The sequence below is a fragment of the Notolabrus celidotus genome, chromosome 11 (genome assembly GCF_009762535.1).
Source record: "Notolabrus celidotus isolate fNotCel1 chromosome 11, fNotCel1.pri, whole genome shotgun sequence".
Lineage (NCBI taxonomy): Eukaryota > Metazoa > Chordata > Actinopteri > Labriformes > Labridae > Notolabrus > Notolabrus celidotus.
This window is the reverse complement of record NC_048282.1, coordinates 4,958,335-4,984,391: the sequence shown is the minus strand read 5'-3', so window position 1 is coordinate 4,984,391 and position 26,057 is coordinate 4,958,335. Positions and strand designations below refer to the sequence as shown.

At 40.9% G+C, this 26,057-nt stretch overlaps 1 protein-coding gene across 1 annotated transcript; it reads right to left on the bottom strand.

Annotated features, from left to right (window-relative positions):
- Window positions 1-6,880: 6,880 nt before the first annotated feature.
- fkbp1ab (FKBP prolyl isomerase 1Ab) lies at window positions 6,881-24,270 on the bottom strand. The gene is made up of 5 exons (XM_034696765.1): window positions 24,107-24,270; window positions 23,891-23,938; window positions 16,404-16,516; window positions 14,597-14,755; window positions 6,881-8,299 (listed from the first exon to the last, which is right to left on the bottom strand). Exons 1-4 carry the CDS (start codon window positions 24,141-24,143, stop codon window positions 14,627-14,629), a joined length of 327 nt encoding a protein of 108 aa, XP_034552656.1. The 5' UTR covers window positions 24,144-24,270; the 3' UTR covers window positions 6,881-8,299; window positions 14,597-14,626.
- Window positions 24,271-26,057: the final 1,787 nt, after the last annotated feature.

Here is a 26,057-nt window from a genome sequence, read left to right as displayed (position 1 = left end):
ACTTAACACATTAACATACCTAGAGGTATAGAGAAGTACACACTCTTCTTTTTTCAGTGAAATATAGAGACTGTTTCAAACTCTCTCTTTTTTTAACCTGTCCCCTTAACTAATGTTACTTGAACACTGTCTTTACATGTAAGCAAGTTATTACAGCCGAGTGACTCTGTTTACTTTAATGTTGACAAAATACCTAAAAAGTTAGGTAAGAAAAAAACTCATAAAGACTAAATTAACATGTGATAGGATTTATTAGATTCTTACAAATAAAAAAACCCTGACACTAATGAATCACCTACCACTTATATAACTTCATCTGATTCAGCCACACTTGTCTTGACTTAAAATTTGAGTAATTTGCCTCAGTTTACAGTTTTTCTTTCCTTCTTTTTCACACAGGAATCTGTAGTGAATCATCTCTTTTGACATTAAAAACATGCTTTCAGTAGGCTACTGTCTTTAAAAAAAACACCTAAGGCCCTAATAAGTCAGTCACATTTCCCTCTCCACCACAACACCCATGCCTCCCAGTTCATTGACTGTAAAACAAGTCTAACCGTGGTGAATGGAAAATGCCGTCATCAGTGGACTTCTGGTACTATGAGTCATCTTAGCAGCGGGTGTACAAAGAGCTAGCCATCGTTTTAATGCAGTGGAGCTTTTAATGTGTGCCAAAGTGCAAACCTGTGGTTTTAAAGGCGAAATGTGCCAGTAAGTTAACTTTAATGATATATTTTTAAAGTCCATTCACACATCAACTACTGAACTTGAATTTATCCATAATGTCAGAGTGCTGGAGTCTCTCAGTGGATAGGTCCTGATGCAGTATTGAGGGCCTACTTACCTTTTTCTTAGTATTATATGTAAGTGTTGAGGTGCATGAAGTAGTAACAAAGAAGAAAACAAAAACAAAAAAACATTTAAAAACAGTGTTTTACATGTGTTCTCTGTGTCATGAGTTTTTGTCTTTTATTATAAAGTGTAAGTGATATTACTTTTAGTTTTAACTCAACTGACTAAAATGCCATTTCTATCAGACCAGGTGCTGTAGTGCAAATTATCAAGTAACAGATAAAAAGAAGAGAAGTAGTGCAAATAAAATAACATACAACAGGATTGCAGGGTGCAGCATGTGTCTACGGGTTTAAATAGTTATAGGACATATGTTGTATGAATACAGTATGCACTGAATATATACATGGGACTGTCTCCAGGATTTTAGAGATAAAGGGGAGGTTAGATATTGGTCTATAGTTAGATAAGGAGCCTGAATCAAGAGTGGGCTTTTTAAGGAGAGGTTTAATTACAGCTACTTTAAATGATTGAGGTACATAGCCTGTCAGTAAAGACATATTAATCATACTTAGTAAGGAACTGCTAACTAGTGGAATTACTTCTTTTAGCAGCTTAGTTGGGATTGGGTCTAAAAGACAGGTCGATGGTTTAGCTGAAGAAACTGTTGAAACCAGTTCAGGAAGGTCAATGGGTGAAAAACAGTCTAGGTATACAGCTAGTTCAAAACACCGAAGCTTGAGTATTGACTAAAACTAGGAAGAGGAGCACATTTCTCCAGTGCTAGCTTCTCTACACTGGCTCCCAATAAAATGTAGAATAGAATTTAAAATCCTTCTTTTAACCTACAAAGCCCTTAAAAATCAGGCACCCTCGTATCTTAAAGAGCCCATAGTGCCCTATTACCCCTCTAGAACTCTACGCTCCCAACATGCAGGCTTGCTAGTTGTACCTAAAATCTCTAAAAGTAGTATGGGAGGTAGAACCTTCAGTTATCAGGCCCCTCTCCTTTGGAATCATCTACCAGTCAGGGTCCAGGAGGCAGACACCCTCTCTACTTTTAAGAGTAGGCTTAAAACTTTCCTTTTTGACAAAGCTTATAGTTAGAGCTGGATCAGGCTTGGACCAGCTTTTGTCATGCTGCTATAGGCCTAGACTGCCGGGGGAACTGGCACACTGACACACTGGGATCCTAGCTCACCCCCTTTCCCCCCAACCCCTTCATCACTTACTTTAACTCTGCCTGTCCCATTTAAGTTACTAACCATAGACCTTTCTAGAGTCCCTGAGCTCCCTTGTCTCGTAGGTTCCTCTGAGCTGCCGTAGACGTCCTCCTGCTGCGGACGATCTGGACTCCAGCTGATACGGACGTGCTGACTCCAGAGGCAATAGCTTCTACTACTCGTCTCATCACTATCACTTCTCTCTCTTACTCCCCTCTATCTGTCTTTCCAGACTCAACTCGGTCGAGGCATGATGGCTGTCTAACATGAGTCTGGTTCTGCCTGAGGTTTCTGCCTGTTAAAAGGAAGTTTTTCCTCTCCACTGTAACTAGCTAAATACTGCGATGTGCAATGCTTATGGTGGATTAAGGTGGGGTCAGACTGAGTCTTACCCTGTCTTGGTGTTGGGTCTCTGTTCATAATTTGACATAGAGTGGTCTAGACCTCCTATGTTTGTAAAAGCGTCTTGAGATAACGTTTGTTGTGATTTGGCGCTATACAAATAAAGATTGATTGATTGATTGATTGATTGATTGATTGATTGATTGATTGACTGAAATATTGCACATTGAATCGAAATAAACTAAAGAATGAAGCAGAAATCTGAATAAGTATACAGCAAAAAGCTTAGGTGTGTGAGTGCAGGGTGTTACTTTAAAATGTCAACTGAAAATAAATAAGTAGGTAATCCATCCATCCAGTATCTTAACCACTCATCCTGTTTGGGATTGGGTTGGGGAGCTGGAGCCTATCCCAGATGACATCCGGCGGAAGGCCGGGTACATCCTGGACAGGTCGCCAACCAATCACACAGAGAGACAGACAACCACCCACATACACTCACACCTACGGGCAATTTACAGTGACCAGTTGAGCATGTTTTTGGACTGTGGAAGGAAGCCAGAGTACCCAGAGAGAACCCACTCATGCATGCGGAGAACATGCAAACTCACACAGAAAGGCACCTGCCTGACCGGGGATTCAAACCAGGAACCTTCTTGCTATGAGGCAAAGGGCTACCCACTGCACAACCCAAAGTAGGTAATAATAAATCAATAACTTATTACAAAATGTGTAGTTGTCCCCTGTAGTTCAGATAGGGAGATGTTTAATGGAATAACTGCACTGTGTGACCCTGACAGTGAGGTGACTGTTCTGCTGTTGGGGACTTCTTGCTTGCATGGTTTAGGCCCGCTTGTCATTCATGAGGGAATCATTGGTGCACAGCGATGCTGAGCTGGATGAAAAATTCTTGAAGCCTTTTGTTTGGGCAATCATATCTCTGCTTGAGAAGACATGGCTCGCACAAATTGCCCTTTCAATTGCCCACTTTACTGCTGATGCATGCAGCCTGAGTAAACTAGGGTAAAGTGGAGCAGTGAGGTCTGCCTATACCAGTGTGCAACATCAGATGGCACTGAGCTTAATACAAAATCTGAAGTCCTACTTGTTTCATCACTGAAATCATGTACAGTGGGAACCATTCACAGTGGATTATTGGGAGTTATGTTCTCCTTTAATCCCATTGTTTTCTTTAAACTAAAATCTCAGGATTTAGGTTACTTAGAATAAATCATATTATTATTAAGTTTTCATTTTAGAGTTACACTCCAGAAGTTCAGCTCTGGGAAACTTGGGAGAGAGAGAGGATGATCAAAACTGAAGCCCCAACAGCAGAAACATCCTGATTTAACATCTGTAACACTGAACACTAATACTGGATTCAGCTTTCAACATTGTACAACCAGCCTATGATGTCATCAAGGTTATCTAACTTGGGAAATACTCCTCCCGAGCCTCAGAAGACATTACGCTACTGCTTTCACAAACTTAAGTTCTTATCATGCCGGGTACTCTGACCTGGATTTCTCAAGCAGTTGGGGCCCTTTAAACAACAGGGTGCTAGGTGGACTGGGCTTACTTTGAAGATTATACAGCACATTCTTGAAAACCTCATAACTTTAATCAGCAACGGGGAAGAAATGCTAACACTCATGTCTTAACTAGAACTAGATCCAAGTGTTAATAACAGGCAACTGAGCAGTGTCTTCATGCTGTGGTAGGTCACAAAACAGAAATCCAGAGGCCGTTTATTATTCATGGAGAGGAGCAGAGTTGGCTTTCTGCTGTCTTTGGCAAACTGAGTGAAGATGCAGTTTGTTACATCAACAAACGTTTCCCTCCACCAACAGGTAAATAAGGTAGAGCTGCAATGATTTCAATCTCCAGATGATATAGATCAGGGGTTCCCAAACTTTTCGGCCTGTGACCCACAAAATATACACTACCAGTTAACAGTTTAGAAACACCTTCTCATTCAAGGGTTTGTATTTATTGTAATGATTGTAAACACTGTAGATTAATACTGAAGACATCAAAACCATGAAAGAACATATATGGAATTATTTAATGAACAAAAAAGTGTTAAACAAAGCAGAATATGTTTTATATTTTAGATTCTGTAAAGTAGCCCCCTTTTTCCTTCATGACAGCTTTGCACACTCTTGGTATTCTCTCAGTCTGCTTCATGAAGTGGTCTCCTGGAATGGTTTCTAATTAACATGAGCCTTGTCAAGAGTTCATTTGTAGAATGACTTGCCTTCTTAATGTGTTTGAGACCATCAGTTGTGTTGTTCAGAGGTAGGGTTAGTACACAATGGATAGCCCTATTTGACTACTGTTGTAATCCAGATTATGGTAAAACCAGATTATTTCATAGTTTTGATGTCGTCAGTATTAATCTACAATGTTGACATTTTTTTTAAATAAATAAAAACCATTGAATGAGAGGGTGTGTCCAGACTTTTGACTGGTAATAAATACTTCATTTAGCTGGTTTGCAGAAACTACACCTACATAAGCTTGTGGATGTTACCTGTGCTGTTATGAAGTAACTGCTGCTACTGATGCTTTGTTATCTTCAAATAACCCTAACTCTAACCTTAAGAGTCATGTGGGATCAAAGAAAGGCAGAAAGCTGATTAAAAAATGTGTTTCATTTCAAATTTGATAACTTTTTTCCACAATATATTTAAGGTAATGGACAAAATTACTTAAAAAAAAATAAACATCTTGGGACCCCCAAGATGAAAAAATAGGTACAACACATCAACCCTTCAAATCCCATTTTCGTAAGATACTGTGGGTTGAAAGCACATAGATGTTTATTTTGTCCTCCTGTAATAAATGAAGTGTCCAAATTCATAACATTAGCTTCAAAAATATGTGAAGCCATAGTTTCTTCTTCTTCTTCTTTATCAAGATTATTTTTCAGCCTTTATGTCTTATTTTTTTAAAAGGGCAGCGGATAGAGTGAGCAGAGAGCGGGGAATGACATGTGGCAAAGGGCCACAGGTTGTAATTGAACCTGAGCTGCCCGCCTCGAGGACTACAGCCTCTGCACATGAGGAGAGTGATTTAACCACTCGGCCAAACCAGCGTCCCAGTGAAGCCATATCTCTATACAAGTATTTTTAGTACATTCATTATTTCTTCTACTTAGCTTTCCCTCTCTTTCCTGGGTATAAAAGATATTTTTACTTTCAGAGTTTACATTCTTCTTGCATAAAAATAAATTAGAAAAAAAGTAATCTGAATTATATATACCCTACATACGTTTGACCACTGTTTTGTTTCTGACTTTGATGTCTCCTGTCCCCTGGTGAGGTACACCTCCCAGGGGACAGGGTCAAGGCATACGGGGAATCAGAGGCATCAGGCTGCAGATGCTTTGATTAATGACTATCTGTTATGTGATCTAGAATATGTTGACGTGTTTGAAATTGTTATGTGTTATATGTCTGTAACTTTACAGGAATGTGCTGCTGCTGATCTTGGCCGGGACACTCGTGTAAGAGAGATTATTGATTTCAACGCAGGGAGATAAATTAAAGGTTCAAATGTCATGAGTTATTTTGTTTAGTTTGTTCCTTGTGTTTCATGCCTTGGTTCCTCCCAGTGTTTATTCTGTATTAGTTCTCCTTTGTCTCTCTTGAGGGTTTAGTGATCCATGCCTCTTGTTGTGTTTTCTTAGTCTAGTCTTTCATTTCCTGTTTTAATTTTGTACTTCTGAATCCTTGTGTCTCCAGTTTAGTTTTACGTCATGCCCCTGTATGTTTCCCTCCACTTGTGATCCCCCCCCATTAGTTTCACCTGTGTCCTGTGTTCACACGTGTTGATGACTCTGTGTATTTAGTTCCTCTGTTTCCCCTGTCCCTTGTTGGAATATTGTTCGTCTTTCCTGTGTTCTCTCTGTGTTTCTCTTATTGTGATCCCTGTATTATTTGGATTTATTCTTGGACGTTTTGTTGGTACCTTTTGTTTATTAAAACCTTTTTATCTTAAAGCTGCACTTGGGTCCTCCTTCAGTCTTTCCCCCAACGTGACACCAAAGACTGAGGCAGAAGAAAGAAGGTTAAAAGCATTAAACAAATTTAAAGCTAGGGTTAGTATTCATGGAAAACTAGCATGAATTTGAATGCAGCGTTTCCTCAGGACTCTGTCTAATCCCTCCCCCCTTACCCTCGGAGCTCCTCCAGAATGATGTCCCCGCTCACATGCACGAGCGCCGCTGATTCGTGACCATATGATCGTGACTGATTCAAAACCGGTCTTCAGGACATTTTTTGTGTTTTGCACAAGCGGCAACCTCCGATCTAAAAACATGAGTCCAATGCAGAAGTGATAAAAACTGCAGTTCAACAAGGGTCCGCTTGAGGTTGGCTCTGGAAGTACCGGAAACCACATACACACCCATTTAAAAAAGATCATTTTAACCAGTATAACAAAAAGTGTATCTCAATCTGACTACCAACCCCAGCTTTAACGTAGCTGTGGTATCAAAATACAAAAAACTTCAGTCAACGTTTGGAGAGCACTTGCTTTATTTAAATATGTCATCATTGGTTTAGCCTGCATACAGTAAAGTATCAGCAAATTACTACACAGTACAAAGGTGGACTGCTGCCACACCAGTTTGCAGCTTTGCCAGTATGTAACATCAACAGCCATGGTCAATGTCTGACAGCCAGGCCAGCATATTCCTTCATTTAAACTCCATTTAAAACTATTTATTTGAGATACAAAATCACCAGGACACCTGTGTGTCCGGGTGTTATCTACCACAGCACAGACTTCAGTTAGGCAGTGTGGTACTTTACTGACACTATAGCAAAACAAACAACAAAAGTCATCATAGATTATACATTAGCTTTGTTGACTCTCAGAGTTAGAAAGTTGGCATCTGAAAATACATGATTGTAGTTGTTACACAAAATAAGGTTAGGGGGAGGTCACAATTTGATTGGTTCCTCAGCCCCCTTTTCTAATTTTCAAGCACTTCCCATGTTTGTTTGTTTTTCAGAGAAAGAAAATACTCCAATCGCTGTGTGTAGACACAAATCCTGTCTTTGCACTGTTTGACCTGTGTATGGCTTTAAATGGCGTTTAAAGACTGCGAGAAAAGAACATAATAAAACACAAACCGTTGCAAAGCTTTCAACATGTACATACTAGGGTTTCCATCGGGCCAGGAGCATGCAGACAGTGCAAGGTAGTAACCATGTGTCTGGTTCGATTACTGAGGCACACATCAGAACTATCTGTGACTGTGATTGGTTCTCTTTACCTCTGCCCAGCTCACTCTGCTTTTTACAGTTTAAAGGAAAAAGAAAACACAGCAGTTCTATATATATCATATAGCGAACCCACTTCCTGTGTAACACCATTAAGGCCTTTCATGACTCGATGTTTCACAGCAGGAAGCCACTAAATGTAACACTACCTCATCTCTAAAACAGAAACTCATTTCATATGTGATGATTTTAAGCCTTATAGGGATACAAATGTGTGCTTTTCATTTTCTTTTCTACACTTTTTTGTTTCTGTAATATAACAAGCACCAAGTCTCAAAAATCATAATGTTAGTACACATGGACTCATATGAGATAAATGTCCCTGCTAGTGGTTTCATTGGTATTTTGTACTTTTCAGCAAAACCATGCACAACCAACACTTCAAAAAACACAAATCAAAAGTAAGTAAAGAGAGAAGTAAAGAGCAAAAATAAACTCAAGATTAAGAACATGGAGGTTTGTAAGGTTATGGCCCATAGTCTTAGAGGAAGAATATGATGGAAAAATATAATTCACTCAGTCACAGAGACAAAATAACACAAACTGTCATAGTCTGATGAAATAAGTAGTGGAACTATAGACTCAAGCCTCTTATAGAATCAAGTGCAGACTCTCCTAGCTTCTCTCCAGGTCACCCAGGTAGGAAGTCACCTGTGAAGACATCGAGAAGGGAAAGGTAGGGTTAAGAGAAAATCACAGTGAACTAAAAAACACTGAATGTTTATGTTTGTTTATTAAAGAAGCAGGGGAGTGTTCAGATCTTTATAACTGAAGGGGGCTGATTTATGCAAGGGTGGCATGAAGTTTGTGAAAAATGAATAGCACTTATTTTAACTTTCTGTCTCCACTCCCCAACTTTAAAAAGTAAAACAACGGAGAAACGACGTATTAATCTTCGAAGGTCAAATCTTTAAAGACGCTGTGAGGAGATTTCATGTGTTGGTTCTGGTGACCTGTTTGGATGACATTTGTTGTGTTTTTCTGAGATTAAGACTTAATTTCCCATGAGCACAATCACCCACTGTGTGAAGATGTAGCTCCTGACAAAGCGTGCATTTGTTGAGGAAGCAAATGAGTGGAAACCAGGGCTGTTTCCGAAACGGCCTGCTACATACTACTTACTAATGTAGTAGGCAGTAGGTATTGCCTACTATATACTGCGTTTGAATTTAGTATGTAGTCTGACTGTTCTGTTCGATCTGTCATGCAGCATGCTGAGCCAGACTTCGCTGGATTTCCCGTTTCGGAAAGCGGAAGTAAACAATGGCGAAGCCGATAAATAAAATGCTTATTTAGCATCCATTTATGATTTAAAAAGTTAGGAAGTGGTTTATATGTAATTTGATAACTTTATCAGCACCCAAAAACGGATTTCCTCCCGTCAAAAAAGAAGGAAAAAGAAAAAGCGGAACGAACGCTGTGCATTATGGGAAACAGTACGCGAGGAAGACTGGTCTGATGCACACTGAGATATTTTCCCGAATCAGTAGACATCCGGGGAGTTTTGGCTTACTGCAGATTTTGCTCTTGTTCACATACTACTTACTACATACTGAATTCTGGACATATCAGTACGTACTGCTAGTATAGTAGGCGATTTCGGAAACAGCCCAGATCTTCCTTTTAATACTACTTTTCTTTGTTGTAGACAACTTTTTACAGGGCACAGAGTGATGAGGTCATGTACTGATTTGTAGCTTTGCAAAATTATTAGCAGTAACCATAGACTGTAAAAAATATGGACGTAGTATCCGTGACGTCACCCATCTGTTTCTGAACGCTGTTTTGAGACCAATCGGCTGCGGCAGCCATATTGCTTCTGTCGAGCCAGTGTGACGTAAAGAGGCGGGCTTTGAGCCTCCTAGCCAACAGCTACAGTGTTCCTGCAGGCAGCTGTGTCTCTCATTGGAAGACTAGTAATCTCAATATCTTCAAAATTGCTGAATTAGAAAAAAATTCACCCCACTCACAGTGAGAGGACATCGAGAAATGAACTATTCAGACTACACTCATCTTTTGTACCAGGCTGTAAACATGTTTATTAATGCTGCAAAGATCGTCTTTTTCCCATTCATGTGTATGTGACTTCCGGTACTTCCGGAGCCAGCCTCAAGCGGATCCTGGATGATCTGCAGCTTTTAACACTTAACTCTGATTTATTATTGTGTTAGCTTTCAAACGGTGACTGGTTTACACTTCTGCATGGACCCTACAGAACAGTGGTCGACCCGGAAGTGAGCACTACATACTTGTGCGACGATGTGTCCGTGTCACACAGCAATATTCAGTGTGGTCTCTCTGATAGTTGGTCGCCTCCTTCCGGCCCCGCTACGATCTGTTTACTTTTCCAGAGATTCAGAGCGTGTTATGCTAATCTACAGCTGATACATGTTGCTGTTTATCATACAGACATGATTACATGAGGAATACAGAGGAGGAGATGAAATACACGGCTGATGTCAGACAATCTGTAATTGCTGTTAATGCAGGTCAGGATATATCCTTTCGATTCGATGTGTAGTTAAGCCTGATTTATACTTCTAGTAGCCTACGCTGGAGGTCTGCGTAGCTCCCATACCTACGCAGAGGCCTACACATGTAGCTGACGTGCACCTCCTTCAAAATGTAACTACCCTTAGAATCGACGTGGACCGCAAGCCCTGTGATTGGTCCGCTCGGCGGGATTGTATTTCCCGCATTTACAGCACTTCTGGGATCCCCGTTCATCAGCCGCACATCGGTCGGTAGTGTAAACCAGGCTTTACCCGTCACAGCCCTAGTGTCATTATGTGTGCTCTGCTGTCCTAATGAACGTCAGAATAACATGATTATGTACACGGTCTAACTCTTTAGTCCTAAAAGAGCAGTGACGGATTCATGTGCCCCCATAAACATGAAATCCTGTTCCTGCTCTTTAACGTGGAAACACCCTGGTTTAGAGTTTATCTGCCTACAACAAACCTTCAACAGAGAACGTGTCTTTTCACTAATCCTGCTCCAGTACCAGTTACAAGTAAACGCATTATATTAAAATTCAAAATCTTGATGCTGATAATCAAATTTAACTATGTAGATCATGAATAGGAATCAGTGTAAGAGTGAGGCTATTTCACGATCAGTTAAAGACTCCTCTCAGTGCCTTTCAGGGCCAAAGTAGCGTATTATTATTAAAGTACTAACTAAGGATATACTCTAGCTATAAGCAGCCTCCTGCAGCAAAGCTAAAATAGTTGCTTAAACACAAGTCCCGCCTCTAACGAAACAGATATCCAATCACGCCTAAAAGTTTTGGAGTGGCACCAGGGTTGGCCAATCAGATTTCAGTAGGGCTAATGCCCCCACTTATCCCCCCTCTGGACGTGTCCTTGTTAAGTAGGAGCCGATGTGACTCATAGAACCTGTAGACTTCTCTTTTTGGCTGTCCAAGTCAGAGGCAGTTCAGCCCCACAATCCCAAAACTGACACACAACAAGCACTGCTCTCATGTCCACTTAACTCTAATGGGAGTGAGTCAGCGTTTACTGTGGACAGAAGAGGGGAGGTACAACACCAGGAGTCTAATATCAGAACATAGTGCTGAGCTGAACCATCATTTGAACTTGCCAGATTAAAACATTTATCAGGTTAACTCCATTAAATGTTCTAACATGACTATTTTAAAGTTTGGGTCCAGTGGTCACGGCTGACAGACTCCGATAAAAGGTTTGGACTTTAATTCAAATCTTTCAAGGACAGGTTTCAAAAAGGCTTCTGCTTGAACATCATGTGTAGTCTTCATTGGCTCCCTAAAGGCAACTATTTAACAAACACTGTATGCTTAGAAACAAGCTGACAGTATTAAAGGCTGGGCCACTAGCACGGCAAAAGATAAAGTTTGCATTCAGCTGATTTAAAAACAAATATCATCCTTTTGACTCCTCTACATTTCTATCAGTGCTCTAGTTACTCTCTACTTTATCTTTGAAGTCAGCTGATGAATCGTCTTTTCTGAAATCAGATCCCAAGGACCGTAAACTGTCGGTGTCCTTGTGTTTGGTTTGTCTCAGTGGTGTAGCCGTACCTGGGTTGAGCGTAGATCAAACGTTCTTCAGATCAGTGCGTTCATTTAGTCGTGGTGATGATGGCTATGACTGAGAAGGATGATGATTCTCTACCTGAGCACCACGGCCATATTTTAAACCCACGTTTGAGGTTTAGAAATAAAGAATGATTGTTTGTATTGTTGTAAATCTCTGATCTGTTTACCACACAAACTTCATCACAGCCTCCAAAACATCAGCATCTAACCTGAGAGAGCATGTGGAGGTCTGGAGCTAACACACTGCTTTGATTCCAGAGGAACATTGTAAACTTGTCTGTGCTTGTAGTAACTTAGTTTATATTTCATGGTAGACTTTTTAAATATGAAATCATGTTTTCTAGATAAACAGAGCTGAGCAGAATGTTCACCCATGCATTCTTGATTGACCTCATGCTTTGTGAAAATACGTTTAGAGATATTTTAAAAAGTACTTTGAATACTTCAGTATTTTTAAAAGCAAGTACTCCAGGACTTTAACTCAAGTCAGAATCTGACTGAACAACTTTCACTTGTATTGGAGTAATGTTTGACCAGGAGGATCTATACTCTGACTTAAGCAATGAAGACTTGGACTTTGTCCACTACTGCGTATACCTGACAAACAAGCAAGCAAACAGAGATATCAAAATAACATGGAAAGCATGGAAAGGTAGGGATAAGACTGACCAGTGTATGTATTTTGTTTCTACACATACATAAACATCAGGCCAGAAATAGATGCACGCTTCCTGTCCATTAGACCCATCTACCTAACATTACTGGGTAGAGTTTTTTCACACATGCACTTTGAGCATCTCCTGGATTATATCAGGACTCCTAGGCTCTGATGTCTGCATGAATTTGCCTTCCCATATAAACCACAGCAGATTATTTGTGTTCAGCAGACATACTTTTCTTGTTTTAGGTGGGGGGGAGCTGGGCAGGAACAGGAGTCTCCTGTAATAGTGACTGCTCCTGTTGGCTCTCACATTCTGCTATTTCAAGGCGGGATATTTACGCTGCTGTTACTCCTTGTCTGCAGTGTGTAACGTACAGAGGTGTAATAGTGGGGCAGAGTTCTCCCTCTGAGGAAGTAACAGAAGTGGAAAAGGGTGGAAGAAGGTGGGGATGTGTGGCATCGGGCGGGCAGGGCGGAACAGCGCTACATGTGTGTGCATGTTTGACTGTGTTTATATAGCGCTCCTGCCGTGTATTTACAAGCTGGGCCTCTTGCGCTTTCACAACACTGTAATGCAATGAAAAATCCCTCACAGGGACACCAATAGGTGCATTTCGACTAAGAGTTCCGGGGTCTTTTAGCCCCCAGAACTACTTTACCCTTAACTAAAAGGTTCTGTGCCCCCATTGTTGTCTGCGTTTCGAGTTCTGGGTAAATTGTGCAAATCAGGCCAGTGACGTATGGAGAATAAAAAAGTAAATGCACTACACCACCAGACCAGTAGAGGGCAGTAAAACAAAGAGGCATGCAATTCATCACAGATGACCCCATAGAAGCAGACGGACAGGCTGGTATCATTATGAGCAACACAACAGTTAGCCTGTTAGCATGAAGAGACTCAGCTGGTGCTGTTTTAGATGGTGTTATATTTCATCACAGATGGATTCACTGAATCAACACGTGAGAGGAGATAAGCGCGAGTAGCAAAGACGTTTCAACACGGCTTTAAAATCCTTTTGAACTCAAAAAGCCGTGGCAGAGATCGACCGGTGTTTTGGTTTAAACAGCGACCCTGTTAACTGGAGACTTTCGGCCGGATGCATCCCTCATAAACGTCTTTAGACGATCATTAGATATCTTATGAGTATATTTTGAAATCTTAATAAAAACTAAACTAGTTTTCATTCCCAGGAACTCCCTCTGTGTTTCAACAGCTGTGTAAACTCCACAAACACTGACACGTTCAGCTGAAGGTCTCCAGTTTACAGGGTCACTTTTAAAACCGTAATACCAGGAGAGACGCATTCACGGTGGGCTGAGAGAAGACTACTGTTACAAGCTGCTAAATCAAGAGAATCACAGCTTCTTCTTTTGAAAAGTACACACACATACAAAAAAGATAGAACAAATAAAAACTAATGAAAGAAAGAGAAATCAAGTGAATCACAGATGTGTGTGATGTTATTGTGGACGGCGGGCGGAATAAAAACACTGCTGTTAATCCACCAATCAGACACGTTCAGCAGTGCAGGCCCTGCCCCCCCGAAAATCCCAGGACCTTTGAAAAGTACTACCCCCCTAGCAGGGGCTTTTTAGGGGGGAGATTAACTACCCCTGAACTAAATTTAGACCCTGGGTCCACCGGTCGAAACGCACCTAGTTCCGGGGTAAAGTTCCTCTGGTCAAAAACGCCTATGTTACACTGTTTCAAGGTGCAAAGTAAGAAGGTATAATGCTGGTGGAGGTTTGTTCAGGTGAGTTGTAAAGGCATGAAGCAGCAAAAATCAGCTTGAACGCCATCAGACGTCATCGCGTCATATTCCAAGTTATTACCTGCTGAGCCCACACATAACTTCTTGTGCACTTTGTACTCGGGAGGCTGGCAGAAAAAAGTCCAGATAATGTCAGGGTAAAAAATTCAGCTAGTTGCACTCACATATGCAGCCCATTGAGCTAATGTCGAGATGTTTTCAGGGGTGCGGTGTATGTGTGTGAAAGGGGTTTAAGCTACATGGTTCCAATTGTGTCTGGCATGGCTCTGTCACATGAAGTTTCAGAGGCAACTCAAACACCAGAAACATGGTGGAGAAAAATGTTTGTGGAGCCTTTGTGACCTACAGGTAAGTTTGCATCTTCCTAGCATGTTGGTCCTTATTGTAAGCTACAGTACTGATAACGGGCTGTTTGTTAATTACTGCAGGATACTTACACAAAACAAAAAAATGTCCGTGAATATGTTTCATTCCAAACCGAGCAGCTCTACGTCAAAGATGAGGGTGGCGTTTGGAGGAATGATGCCCGGGTGGCCTTTGTTTCCGTAAGCGAAGTCGGGTGAGCAGGTCAGCTTGGCCCTTTGACCGACACTCATCTGAGAAGAACGAGAAGACAGATGATACAACCAGAGGAGGGACACAGGAACAACAAGGGTCATTTAGAAGTGCTTATCTAAGAGAGAGATAATTAGACCATAATGCAGTGTCTGCAGTCTACGTTGGATAATAAAGCACAGGGGAGTGAAAACATCCCTCTTACCATTAAAGCTTCATTAGGAGGGCCCCAGACCCTGATTGTGAAAAACCAAGTTTGTGCCGGTTCATTACTCGTAATTTTATGACATCTCTCATTTTGCTGTGAGCTGAAATGAGCTACAGACACTTTGAACACTTTAAAACAACCAGACTTCAATAAGAGCCTTTTTGGATTTAAAATAAATCAATGAAAATGTGATAAACAGCTCTGTGGGAATGACGTCCAAAATCATATTAGCACTGGGCATTGTTGGTTATCATTAATCAGAAAATGTAAAGTCATGCTTAGGAGAGAAATGTGGCCATAACTCACAGACCATTTGTCCATTTATCATCAACCTTGGCAGATTTCTTCACTCCTTTGTTGGAAATAAGTGTGCCAAGCAAAAAGTAAAAAGGAACCAATTCAAAGAGTTTCCTTTCATTGCCAAAGCATTTATTTTTCAACCTTGTGGACAGAATTTGACCATTTTTGATTCCCATGTTCAGGGGGAAATACTGACTTCAGCTGTTATTGCGTGAAGACATGGCCAATCAAATATCAGCTCAGAGCTCAAGTCATTAAAGTTTATGAGATACCAAACACTGATGTTCCCAGCCACATACACTACCAGTCAAAAGTTTGGACACACCTTCTCATTCAGTGGTTTTTATTTATTTTAATTATTTTCAACATTGTAGATTAATACTGAAGACATCAAAACTATGAAATAATCTGGTTTTACCATAATCTGGATTACAACAGTAGTCAAATAGGGCTATCCATTGTGTACTAACCCTACCTCTGAACAACACAACTGATGGTCTCAAACACATTAAGAAGGCAAGTCGTTCTACAAATGAACTCTTGACAAGGCTCATGTTCATTAGAAACCATTCCAGGAGACCACTTCATGAAGCAGACTGAGAGAATATCAAGTGTGCAAAGCTGTCATGAAGGAAAAAGGGGGCTACTTTACAGAATCTAAAATATAAAACAGATTCTGGTTGTGTTTCCAAACTTTTGACTGGTAGTGTACATGATGCTAAACTACAGTGCAATGAGTCCATAAGACCTGCTCACAGTCATCACCATTCACCAGCCACCTCATCTAAACGCTGCACAGCAGGGTGGATGAGATACAGAGGTGTGTCTGCTCAGGATTCTCCACTGTCTGTGGTGGTAATGTGAACTGTGGAGAGTGAAGGCCTGATAACGGCACCATATCAATAAATGAACATAGTGTATTTCAGCAGATGAACTGCTGTCATTGTCAGCAGCGATGTGTGTTTCCTTTCTTAGTCTGAATCACTTGACTGAATCATGACTGTTGAAGCTTCTCAGTTGTTTGGTGTTCTCTAAGAAGCTGAGTCATGTCAAGAGGACTCTTTTATTAAAGAATGAATGAGAGCAACCAGGAGGATAAGTATCAGTTACACACTCTGCAAAGCACTGACTTACATAAAGTTATTCTATACGCCAAGTATACTTCAAGTTGAGAAGCTTACCTGCACCACACCCTCCTCCCAGCCTCGGATAACCTCCTGCTTGCCAATCTTGAATCTGAAAGGCTTGTCCCTGTCACGAGATGAGTCGAACTTACGTCCATCTGTAAGGGAGCCTGCAAACAAGAGGATGGAGAGAGGCCCAAAGTTAGACATAAAGGGAAGGAGAGACCTTTTCATGGAGGTTAAAAACAGCCACTGAGGGTGACGTTCATTTACAATAATTATGATTTAAACGACAGATGATAAAAATCACAACCGAGAGCAAACAATATGCCCACACTGACCCGCTATTTTTAAACTCTCATATTCTGAAATTCAAGTTCTTATTCTTTTACAAAATAATGCAAATAATGTTCAAAGAAAAATCGAACTCACTTCCACACACAGTACAAAAGTTATTTTCAATTTGGGAGGTGTCTGTAAGTTGACTGTACAAATAGCTACAAAAGATATAAAAAAAAGAAATGTTTCTGTTGTTGGGGTTACATTTTGGAATGATGCAAGTATAAAATTAAAAACTTAGTTTTGATTCACTTTTAGTTTTCAAAAAAATGGTTCGCATAGCAGTTTTTGAAGGCTTTAAGTGTTCATGATTTACCTGTTTTGTTTAGTTTAGTTTAGTTTCTTTAAACTTGTGAAGCAGTTACCTTCATTTGAGAAAATGTAGGCCTGGCTGAAATAAGCATTATGCTTCTGCCAAGGCCTTTTCAGTCATCACTAGATGCACTACTGTTGCTTTATTGAAAGTATTGTGTAATGTATGATGACTAAATAAAACTACTACTAAACCACTGAATGTGCAACTACACAAAGCAAATTCAGTTAGGTAGTGATCTCAAATGGGGGTGTGGATTTTCAGTAGGTGGAGGTGTTATCGTTTCCATTTGTAGTACGTTCGTAGCCTGAGAGGTGTTGACCAATCGTGTTTCCGCAACAGCACAACGGTGTGCATGAAGAGCAAAAGCAGGCAGAACGCAAACAGCTGTGATGACTTCCTGGCCCATGGGCAGTAGTCTGATGAAGATTTATTCATCTTAAAAACAGATATCCATTCTATATCAAATTTCAACTTCTGCGACAGATCTGCTCGACTGTGTTGGAAAAGCCCACCAGCACTTAGATTTACGACTACCTGGAAGGTACCAGGCACAATCGTTCTGACCTCCCTTCACCAAACACACTTGTTAAACAGTGTTTCTTTCTCCTCTTGAGGAAATACCTGACAAAGTTTGCATGATGTTGTTAACTTAAAGCTGGGGTTGGTAGTTAGATTTAGATTCACTTTTTGTTAGACTGGTTAAAATGATCTTTATGTCCTGATGGTAATCAATACATAATGTGTTCTTAAAAAAGAGGTAAAATAAGCTGCTATCTACAGCCGGAGTAAACCTGGGAAAACACCAACCAATCCCTGCCATCAGGAGCCAAATGATGAAACCAATCAAATCCTGTCCTGCCGTTCTGCCCGCCTCCTGCAAAGCGTACATTTCATGTTTGTTTGTGTTTTTAACTTTCACTATGAGAATGTTTTGGTGTTTTCTTACCGCTGACTGAGACATGAGTTGAAAACACAAACGATGAATCATGAATCAGTCATGATCATATGGTTGTGAATCAGTGGCGCTCGTGCATGTGAGCGGGGTGTTGTTTTGGAGGAACTCTGAGGGGAGGGGGGAGGGGTTAGACGGAGTCCTGAGGAAATGCTACATTCAAATTCATGCTAGTTTTCTGTGACTACTAATCCTAGCTTTAAGACCAGTTAAAACTGTTAAACTAAACCACAAGAAAATAGTTTTCCTTTTCAGATTCACAGCGCTGATTTAAGCCACAGTGAAGCGCCCGTGTGTTTACTGCCGAGCTGAGAACCACTGGTACTTGAAAGAGACGAACAGGCTCTGTCCTTGCAGATTTAAATGCGGCATGGAAAAGGAAGTCTTGGCTGAAGGTCGTTTTCTATCTGCCGACGACACCACAATTACTGAAAAGTTGGCAAGCGTTCGCTACAGGCGTGTGTCGCCTCTTGTTTCAGATGATAACAATGACAGACAAAGGGTTCCAAGTTTGGTTAAGAGGTGACAGGTAGACGATGGGCTCTTCTACTTCTTAAAAATAAAAAGAAATGTGTTTTTCTGGATTGAATAAAATAACAATCAAGTCGAACAATTGTTGGGTGGCTCCTGTTATGGCACTCAAACAGGAACATGTTGAGTCACATAATAAGATGGATGTTATGGATTATTTTTGTTTTTACTCATGCTCAGCTGGTTGGAAGGTTCTTCGGCTGAACCGCTGGATATTCCTGCAGAGCTCTGGAGATTTAGGACTCATGGAGGCAGAGGAGGCATAACGCTACGAGGAGGAGAGCTGGTTCAAGAAGACAGAGGTTTATGGAGAGGAGATAGAAGCCGTGTCTCTCCTCTCTCATCATGGGCAACGTGAGATCTCTGGATAATAAAATGGATGAGCTAACAGGACCAGCCAGGAGTCAGACGGAGTTTCAGGAATGTAGCATGGTGTGTTTCACAGAAACGTGGCTGCATCAGGATATTCCCGACCACAACGTCTCGAATTGACGGCTTCCAGACTGTCCGAGCAGCCTGGGATAGCACCAAGAGCAATGTGGGCCTCCGACCATATTATCTGCACAGGGAGATCTCACATGTCATACTGGTAGCTGTTTACATCCCCCCTCTGCCAACCCGACTACGGCGTCCAACGTTCTCAACGCTGCAATAGCCAGACTCCAGACAGACCAACAGAGTGCCCTCTTCCTGATCTCCAGACAGACCACCAGAGTGCCCTCTTCTTGACCTCCAGACAGACCACCAGAGTGCCCTCTTCCTCATCTCCAGACAGACCACCAGAGTGCCCTCTTCCTAATCTCCAGACAGACCACCAGAGTGCCCTCTTCCTCATCTCCAGACAGATCACCAGAGTGCCCTCTTCCTCATCTCCAGACAGACCACCAGAGTGCCCTCTTCTTGACCTCCAGACAGACCACCAGAGTGCCCTCTTCCTAATCTCCAGACAGACCACCAGAGTGCCCTCTTCCTCATCTCCAGACAGACCTACAGAGTGCCCTCTTCTTGACCTCCAGAGTGCCCTCTTCCTGATCTCCAGACAGACCACCAGAGTGCCCTCTTCTTGACCTCCAGACAGACCACCAGAGTGCCCTCTTCCTGATCTCCAGACAGACCACCAGAGTGCCCTCTTCCTGATCTCCAGACAGACCACCAGAGTGCCCTCTTCCTCATCTCCAGACAGACCACCAGAGTGCCCTCTTCCTCATCTCCAGACAGACCACCAGAGTGCCCTCTTCCTCATCTCCAGACAGACCACCAGAGTGCCCTCTTCCTCATCTCCGGGGACTTCAACCATGTATTTATTTTCTACAGAGCTTATTATTGTATTTGTATAACTTATTGTGTATAGAGCAACTGTAATGACTGAATTTCCCCCCTGGGAAAAATAAAGTATTTATGATTCTGATTCTGATTCTGATTCTCTTGAACTCTTCCGGTATCTAAACCCGTCCTGGACTTTGACTAAACATGCTAAGTCCTAGTTAAAAGCTAGAATGTCACAGTAAGAATAGGAGCAATGCTGTATAAAACATGATCCTCTTTCTACAGAAAATAATAACTCTCATGCAGGTAAGAGACAATTACACAGATATACAGTAAACAGGATAGGGTCCTAGGAGAGATCCCTGTGGCACACCTCAGGCAGTCCCTCCTCTCTGCACACACTGAGGTTTTAAACTGTGTGTTTTTTGTGTAATCTGTAAATGTTGGCATACAATTTCAGCTACTGTCTAGTTACTAAATCCTTTATTGACAGATGAGCTGAGATAAGCTCTAAAGCCAGACTTATACAGACTGATGTGGAATTTGGATGGTGAACAACAGTTATCAGGATCATTATCATACACATAGTATTCTGTTGTGTTTTGACTCGACAGCTGTTCACTTCTTTCCAAGATAACATGATGTGCTAAAAGTTTTCACCTCTGTACGCCTGGCTTAAGACCAGAACTGATACCTTTAAAAAAAATCAAGCAAAAAGTCTGTTTTTTACATAGACTGTATAAATAATGGAAGTAGTATCCATGACGTCACCCATCTGTTCCTGAGCGCTGTGTTGAAGCCAATCGGCGGTGGCAGCCATATTGGAAATGCTGAACTCAACCAAACTTAGTGTGAGGTAAAGAGGCGGGGTTTGAGCCTCCTAGCCAACAGCTATGTGTTCCTGCCTGTCAATCAAGTCTGTCATGTCCTTATTTGGGCAAAACTCGTAATCTTAATATCTTCTGAACTGTCGCGTTAGAAAAAAATTCACCACTGTACAGTTTGTACCGATAGAGAGATTAGCTACAGTACATAGACCCAAGCCGTTTTTTGAACCAGGCTGTAAACATGTTTATTTCTGCTGTAAAGATCATCTTCTTTGAATGGGTGTGTATGTGGTTTCCAGTGTTTCTGCAGCCAGCCTCAAATGGACTCTCGATGAACTGCAGTTTATAAAACTTCGGCATGGGCTTCATTTTTTCAGACTGGAGGTTGCAGCTTGTTTTTTTTATAGCTTTTTATTGTGTTCTGGATGTTAATGGAGGAGAGTTTAAATTTCCTGAAGTGACGGACAATTCAATATTTTAGGACACAACAAGGTAATTTATTATTATTTCTATTAGAAAAGATTAACTCTGCTTAAATAAAGTTTGTGTTGTCGTATGGATTTGTTATTTTGGCGATAAAGGGATTCCAGATATCTAAGAAAATGCAGAGTGGGTTTAAGTGTGACAATTAGGAAAAACATTTGCATTAGTACAATACCACCCCTGCAAGACTATATATATACAACTGTTATTAGCACTAGCAATGCATTGTGTGTGATGGTTTGTTGTGAGGTGTGTGTGTGTTCTGTGGGAGAATGTGCAACATTGCACTTATTGTTGGGCACATCAGGGGGCGGCTGCCAAAACGCAGCCTCTGATGCAGGCAGTGGTGTGGGTGTCTCGTCCTCTCCTGGACATTCAGAAAGCACACTAATGAAATGATCTGTTCGCTGAATGGTCCAATCAAAGTATCACAGCCAATAAACAGAATTTCCCAGCACTACCAAACAACACTGTGTTGACATTTTCACACGCCAGCCATTTCCTGCAAGCCGAGAGCAGCATATCCATGTTTTGATCTTCACTCGGATGTCTACATTTAAAAAGGCTTGTGTAATGGAATATCCTGTTTCAAGTCACATCTCAAGGCTGCTTTGTAGGCTGACAGGAAAGGGGACCGCCCAGAGAGAAAACCCTGTAGTTTGAGTGAGAGGAAAAAAGAAAAAAAAAGAGAAAGATGCAGGCTCATGCCTAAAAAAAATACTTCACTGTGCAAGGCCCAAATCGGGTCTTACTTCAAGTTACGTAATCTTGAAGCAAAGAGGCTTGTATTACAGGGTGAGTTATGTCTGTCTTACCAGGCAGAAAGACTGAGAGCAGCTCTGCTAAACCAAGAACAGGTGCAAACAAATTCGCAGTCTAGCACGCTGGGAGGCAAATCCGTCTGATATCCTGTTTTGCAGCAGATTCTAAATGTTTTATCGTTTGTGCTGTTTTTCATTCGTAACTTCTTTGAGCACAATCACAAGCCGACGAGCAGCCGAAGTGTGACTGGCAACGACATCTGTACCATCATACACCAGAAATAAATACCCCAAAAACAACTACTAGACTGGCTGCCATTATATTAAGTCCTGACATTTATGCTCCTCAGAGGATAAATCCAGATGGTGATGCTTTGAATATTTTTACAGTAGGCTGAAATGAATGGGTTAGTGAGTCAAGAGTTTCAGACTGTTGGATTTGAAACATCCAACATGATTATTTCTCACTAAGTAATCCTGTAATGTTTCATCATCAGGTTTACAATCACTCTGCTGCTTTGTGTTTAAAGACATTTATCAGATATAATCATTCAGACCTGCTGAAGTAAAATAGTGAACCTGCTTCACCTTAAAACTGCTGAAAAGCACATTTCCATGTGCACATGTTAGCATACTGACATAAGTGTTTGGCTTAGAGCTCCACTGTGCCTAAGAACTTCAGTGTGACTGCCTAACTTAGACTTATGAGGAAAAAAGACAGCTGAAATGATTAGCCTCTTAATCCACCACTCCTTCACTGAAAGATATGCGACTACTTTGGTGACAAATTCAATCATTTCAACGATTTTGTCATGAAAAACTCACTGATTCTGACTCCCCAGGGCACATGTATCTGTACTTTTATGATACTGATTTGAATACTGTTGGATCTTTACATGCATGTTGGGTTATTTGTAACATTTGTATACATCTAAATTTGTATTCTATCCATTTTTATTTTTACTTATTCTATCTTACTAATTGAAACTTTTTCTTGATTGTGCTGCAACAACTGAATCTCCCCCCGGGCATCAATAAAGTAATATCTTCTCTTATCTCTTTTTGACTGTTGGTCAGAGAAAAAGACATTTTGGGATGTTAATCAGTTTTGTTGAAACCATTGGTTCTACTTTGCATCATTATGTGAATTTATAATGAAAACATCCACAAGTTGAAGTCTTAGGTATGATACTATATGCTCAGAAACATGGATGTTATATTAACATTATGCTACATTATTAATGAAGTGATCCCCAAACATAGCCGTGATGGAGTAAGCATATTTAGTGTCGCGTGTGAGGAACATGTTATAATAGGCTACAAGCCATTACTGCAGTCGCACAGACGGTTATAATCGGCTCAACGAAACGCCACCAACCCCCCCAAAAAACTCCAACAAAGACCTAAAAGCGCTGGAATCAGACGGTATTTAAACCCCGCTGTCTGCTCGCTCTGTCTGGGCCTCTGTGTGAACCCTGCGGCGGAATCCGTCTGCGTCTCCTTTGATTTTTTTTGATAATTCCCCCGACAAGCCAAATACTACATTACGCACTGATGGCGATGGGGACTTACACGGACCACTCGGGCCAAACTGGAGCGAGCATTATTTTACGCATTGGAAGATGTTGTCACCAGGACATACTTCCACTGCTCCTCATATCAACAGAATCATATGCGAGTGTTAGGATGTGCTTCCAGGGAGCGAAGATGCAGTGAAGGGGTTAAATTTTCATGCTGCGCAGTCGGTGACAGTCATGCCTCTTTGCCCTACTGAGAAATCATTCATTGCCTGGGAGATTTTGGTTGAAAACATGTCTGCTGTGCGTGGTTTCATGCACTTTAAAGAGCTCACTATAGTGGGGATAACACCGCTGCTGTGAGGGTCTGCAGGGTCTGATACTTACAGGATTACAATGCTTGGCTGTTTTTCAAACGGGTGTAGTAGACAGTTGCCTACAGTCATCACTCCACTTGTACGGCCTTCATGAGTACAAATAACCCACTAGAGTCGCTGTATGTGCAGGATTATGTCCACGCATGCAGGATAATAAGTTTCATGTTGAACTCACCAACATAATGCACCACACACGTCTGTCCTTTTTTGGGGAAAGTCCTTCCTGTGGAGAAACCAGAGAGGCGCTTCATATAACGGGCATACTACGCAATTAAGGCGGTGTTTCTGCGGCTCTGTTGGATATGTGCACACACACACACACACACATTAGAGCAATCCAGCACTTGGTCCAAAAACACAAACATATGTGGTCTCCGTGGAGTCGACTCACCGTCACCCGGGGTTATGGTCTCGATTTCGACTCCCATTGTAGCGGTGTTTTCTGGAGCTGCACCCGGCAACACTCTTCCCTTCCCGCAGTCTGTCTGTCTGCTCCTCCGGCGGATGTTCTCAGCTGTCTGTCTGTCTCGCTCTCTGGATCTCTGCGCGCAGACCAACGTCAGTTACTCATATCAGAGACAGCACTTCCGCCCGGGACTTTCAAAATAAAAGCGGGCTGAGTTACAGGGCAGCTTCACACAGGACTCAAGTAACAAAATAAAATAAGACGATAAATACAAATAAATAGACATTTTTATATATTATATTTACACTACCTGTCAAAAGTTTGGACACACATTCTTATTCAATGGTTTTTATTTAATTTCATTATTTTCAACATTGTAGATTAAAGCTGCTGTTGGTAGGAATGGTGTAAAAAAGGTTACTTTTTTTGCTGGGTTTTGAGAAAAGGTCATCATACCCATCGGTACTCATCGGTAAGTGAAGTAATTCGAGACTATTGCTAAATATCTGTGTTTTCCAATGCCTTTGTATCAAGCAATGTTATTATTCCCCTCATTCCCATTATGACGGACCAATCAGAGCTAATCTCCAATCCTCTGTCCTGATTGGTTAATGGGCGGCCCCTACTACGTCATCCGATTGGTTATGAGTCTGGCACTATCATGACTGCACACACCGATCTGTGTGCAGTCCTTATTTCTCTACTTTCTTATTTCTTTATGTATTTATTTTGGTGCCTTGGTCCACAGTATCCTGTAACCTCTTGAGTCCTCTGCTCCCTTCTCCTCCTTCCAGCACAGATCAACAATGGACAGAAAAGGGTTAAAACTGCCTGAGCTGTCCCACAAGGCTCAAGAATCAACTTAGCCTTATCTATGTTGGGGGCTAAGAGGAAATCTGGTTGGGAGGGATAGTGTTGACATTCGAAGTCTCTCTCTCTGAAAAGATGTTTACTCCATGACTACCAACAGCAGCTTTAATACTGAAGACATCAAAACTATGAAATAATCTGGTTTTGTCACAATCTGGATTACAACAGTAGTCAAATAGGACTATCCATTGTTTACTAACCCTACCTCTGAACAACACAACTGATGGTCTCAAACACATTAAGAAGGCAAGTCATTCTACAAATGAACTCTTGACAAGGCTCATGTTCATTAGAAACCATTCCAGGAGACCACTTCATGAAGCAGACTGAGAGAATACCAAGAGTGTGCAAAGCTGTCATGAAGGAAAAAGGGGGCTACTTTACAGAATCTGAAATATAAAACAGATTCTGCTTTGTTTAACACTTTTTTGTTCATTCAATAATTCCACATATGTTCTTTCATAGTTTTGATGTCTTCAGTATTAATCTACAGTGTTTACAATCATTAAAATAAATACAAACCCTTCAATGAGAAGGTGTGTCCAAACTTTTGACTGGTAGTGTATGTGGATTTAGCATAAGTGAAATCATGTTATCTTTATTACACATTCATTTATAAAAACGTAAAGACTTTTAATTTTCTTCTGGAAAAATATCAATCAATCAATCTTTATTTATAGAGCACCTTTCATGCAAATCAAATGCATCCCAAAGAGCTTTACAGAGATTTAAAACAAGAAAGAAGCAGAAATAAAACAATGGCAAGACATAAAAAAAGAAAGGGATTTTAAAGTAGAGACTAATGCACATGACAATAATAAAATGTGTAATTAAAATAAGTGAAAGCATCAAATTAATATTAATAATATAAATAGTTCAAATAAATAATTAAAAAAGGGTAAGGATAAGAGTTGAAAATAAAATGAAGGCTAGAAATATCAATACAACTGAGTAGATACATTGAAAACAAATAGCTATAATAAAATAATAAAACATCAAAAACAATAAAACAGAAAAAAGTAAAGTTATATAATTGTTAAACCCTGTGTGTCAGAGTGGGAGTAAA